Source organism: Pimephales promelas, chromosome 10, assembly GCF_988280905.1.
Source record: "Pimephales promelas chromosome 10, fPimPro1.hap1.1, whole genome shotgun sequence".
Classification (NCBI taxonomy): Eukaryota; Metazoa; Chordata; class Actinopteri; order Cypriniformes; family Leuciscidae; genus Pimephales; species Pimephales promelas.
Window position 1 is genome coordinate 27,055,893 of NC_142778.1, and position 2,030 is coordinate 27,057,922.

The following is a 2,030-nucleotide window of genomic DNA, read 5'->3' on the forward strand; positions in this document are numbered from 1 at the left end:
TGCATGCTTTCAGTGTTTTATTCACCTTTGAAATCGACCAAAAGTCAATGAAGTACAAACATGTAACTTTGAAATTGTTATGAGTGGCAGTATATTTTAAATATATTTGTCAGCTGCTTACAATTTTATGCACATGCCAGTATTGCATTAAAAATTCATTTATGCTACATGATAGCATTTCCATAAACGAGAACATTATTGCTATCCTTTAAGTACTGCAGCAGTGTAAAAAATAATTCACAATGAACTTTCATTAAAGTAACAAATATTTGATCCAAATGAGACTTAAATAACATGCAAACAGGATGTAAAATATATTGTACAGAGCTTTGCATGCAAATGTATGAAACATATGCAGTACTGATGCATGAACTGGCTTTATAAATTGTACAGGTCCAAAAAATAATGATAATAAACTCCCAACATTTATGTTTAAGACTGGACCTAGAACTTTCATTTGAAATATTGATGATACATGCTAGTTTAATTATTGGCAATGAATGTACAACTTCAATCTATCAACAATTTAATAAAATATCTCTTTGATTTTGACTGAAAGTGTCATTGTGCTCTTCTGCCACCATAACTGGCACAAATGTGGTGTCACAGATTTTATTTCAGACCAGCAAACTACAGTAGGACTTCTTTTCATATCATATCGATCCACAAAAACAAAAATGACCACTAACAATCCGATTAAAAAAAACCAGGGCAGACATTCTTCCATCTACCTTCGGGAGACATATTATTTCAACAAAATGTTCTTGAAAGGCAATTGAAATACTTTAAAACGGTGTTTTGATGAGTTGACGTGGCTGTGATTGATATATTTGGCATTCAGATGGAGGTGCGTGTGTGTTGGGTTGGCAGAGGAATTGGCACAGTCACTTCCGATTAAAGCAGCAGCACTAGGGGTGAGACGGTCCCTGCAGTGCCCTCACACGTTGGAGTCATCGTCCTTTAAACTGACATTGGGAAATGGCGTGGAGATCTCCTTAAAGAATTCATCCTCCTTCAGCATACTCTGAATACAAAACACATGACACACAGTTTAGGCTCAACAACTCAAACACACATACACATACATCTACATATACATATAAAGCAGCAAGTGAGATCAGATGTGCAGCTGTTTGTTACCGTTAAGTTGTTGATGCCCTCAGAGAAAGCGCCGATCTGCCTTACTGTCCCCTCAGAGTCATCCATCTGGATCAAAAACAATGCAAAGAAGAACAAAGCCATAACGATGTTAGTGATTAATTGTCATTAATTATTCGATTAGGGTTCTTGACTATCGATTTATCAACTCACCATACAATACCGGTCAAAAGTTTGGAATAATTAAGAAGTCACTTATGCTCGCCAAGGCTGCATTTATTTGGTTTAAAAAATACAGTAAAACAGTAATATTGTGAAATATTGTAATTTGAAATAACTTTTCTATTGCAATATATTGAAATAAAATTTATTCCTGTGATAGCAAAGCTGAATTTTCAGTTTTCAGTGTCACATGATCCTTCAGAAACCATTCGAATATGCTCAATGATTACTATTGATTCTCAATTATTAATAATGTTTTTATTATTATCAGTGTTGCATATCTATATTTTTGCTGCTTAATACTTTTGTGAAAAACGTGATGCATTTTTTTCAGGATTCTTTAATGAATAATTCAAAACAACAGCATCCATTTGAAATAGAAATCTAGTTTAACACTGATAATAAGAAATTTTTCTTAAGCAGCAAATCAGCATCTTTGAATGATTTCTGAAGGATCATGTGACACTAAAGAGTAATGGTGTTGAAAATTCAGCTTTGCATTACAGGAATACATGTAATTGTAATTTAATTGTAATAATATTTAAAATATTACTGTTTTGATCAAATAAATGTAGCCTTGGTGAACATACGAGGCTTCCTTCAAAGATAATGAAAGAATCATTTTATTATTTATATATTTATATTAAACTTACACATTAACCAGTTAGTCTCCCATGTGTTTTCAGTATTTCATGTTGACAATGAGAAAT

General features: G+C 32.8%; 1 protein-coding gene across 5 annotated transcripts in view; it reads right to left on the bottom strand.

Annotated features, from left to right (window-relative positions):
* The window catches only part of LOC120462025 (liprin-beta-1), a 26,558-nt gene continuing 24,528 nt past the window's right edge, over positions 1-2,030 (bottom strand). For all 5 annotated transcript variants that reach the window (XM_039650434.2, XM_039650433.2, XM_039650431.2 and 2 more), the window contains 2 exons: positions 1,141-1,206; positions 1-1,024 (listed from right to left, as the gene is read on the bottom strand). In XM_039650434.2, the coding sequence (XP_039506368.2) occupies positions 938-1,024; positions 1,141-1,206 (153 nt within the window). In that variant the 3' untranslated portion in view covers positions 1-937. The remainder of the gene's footprint in view (positions 1,025-1,140; positions 1,207-2,030) is intronic.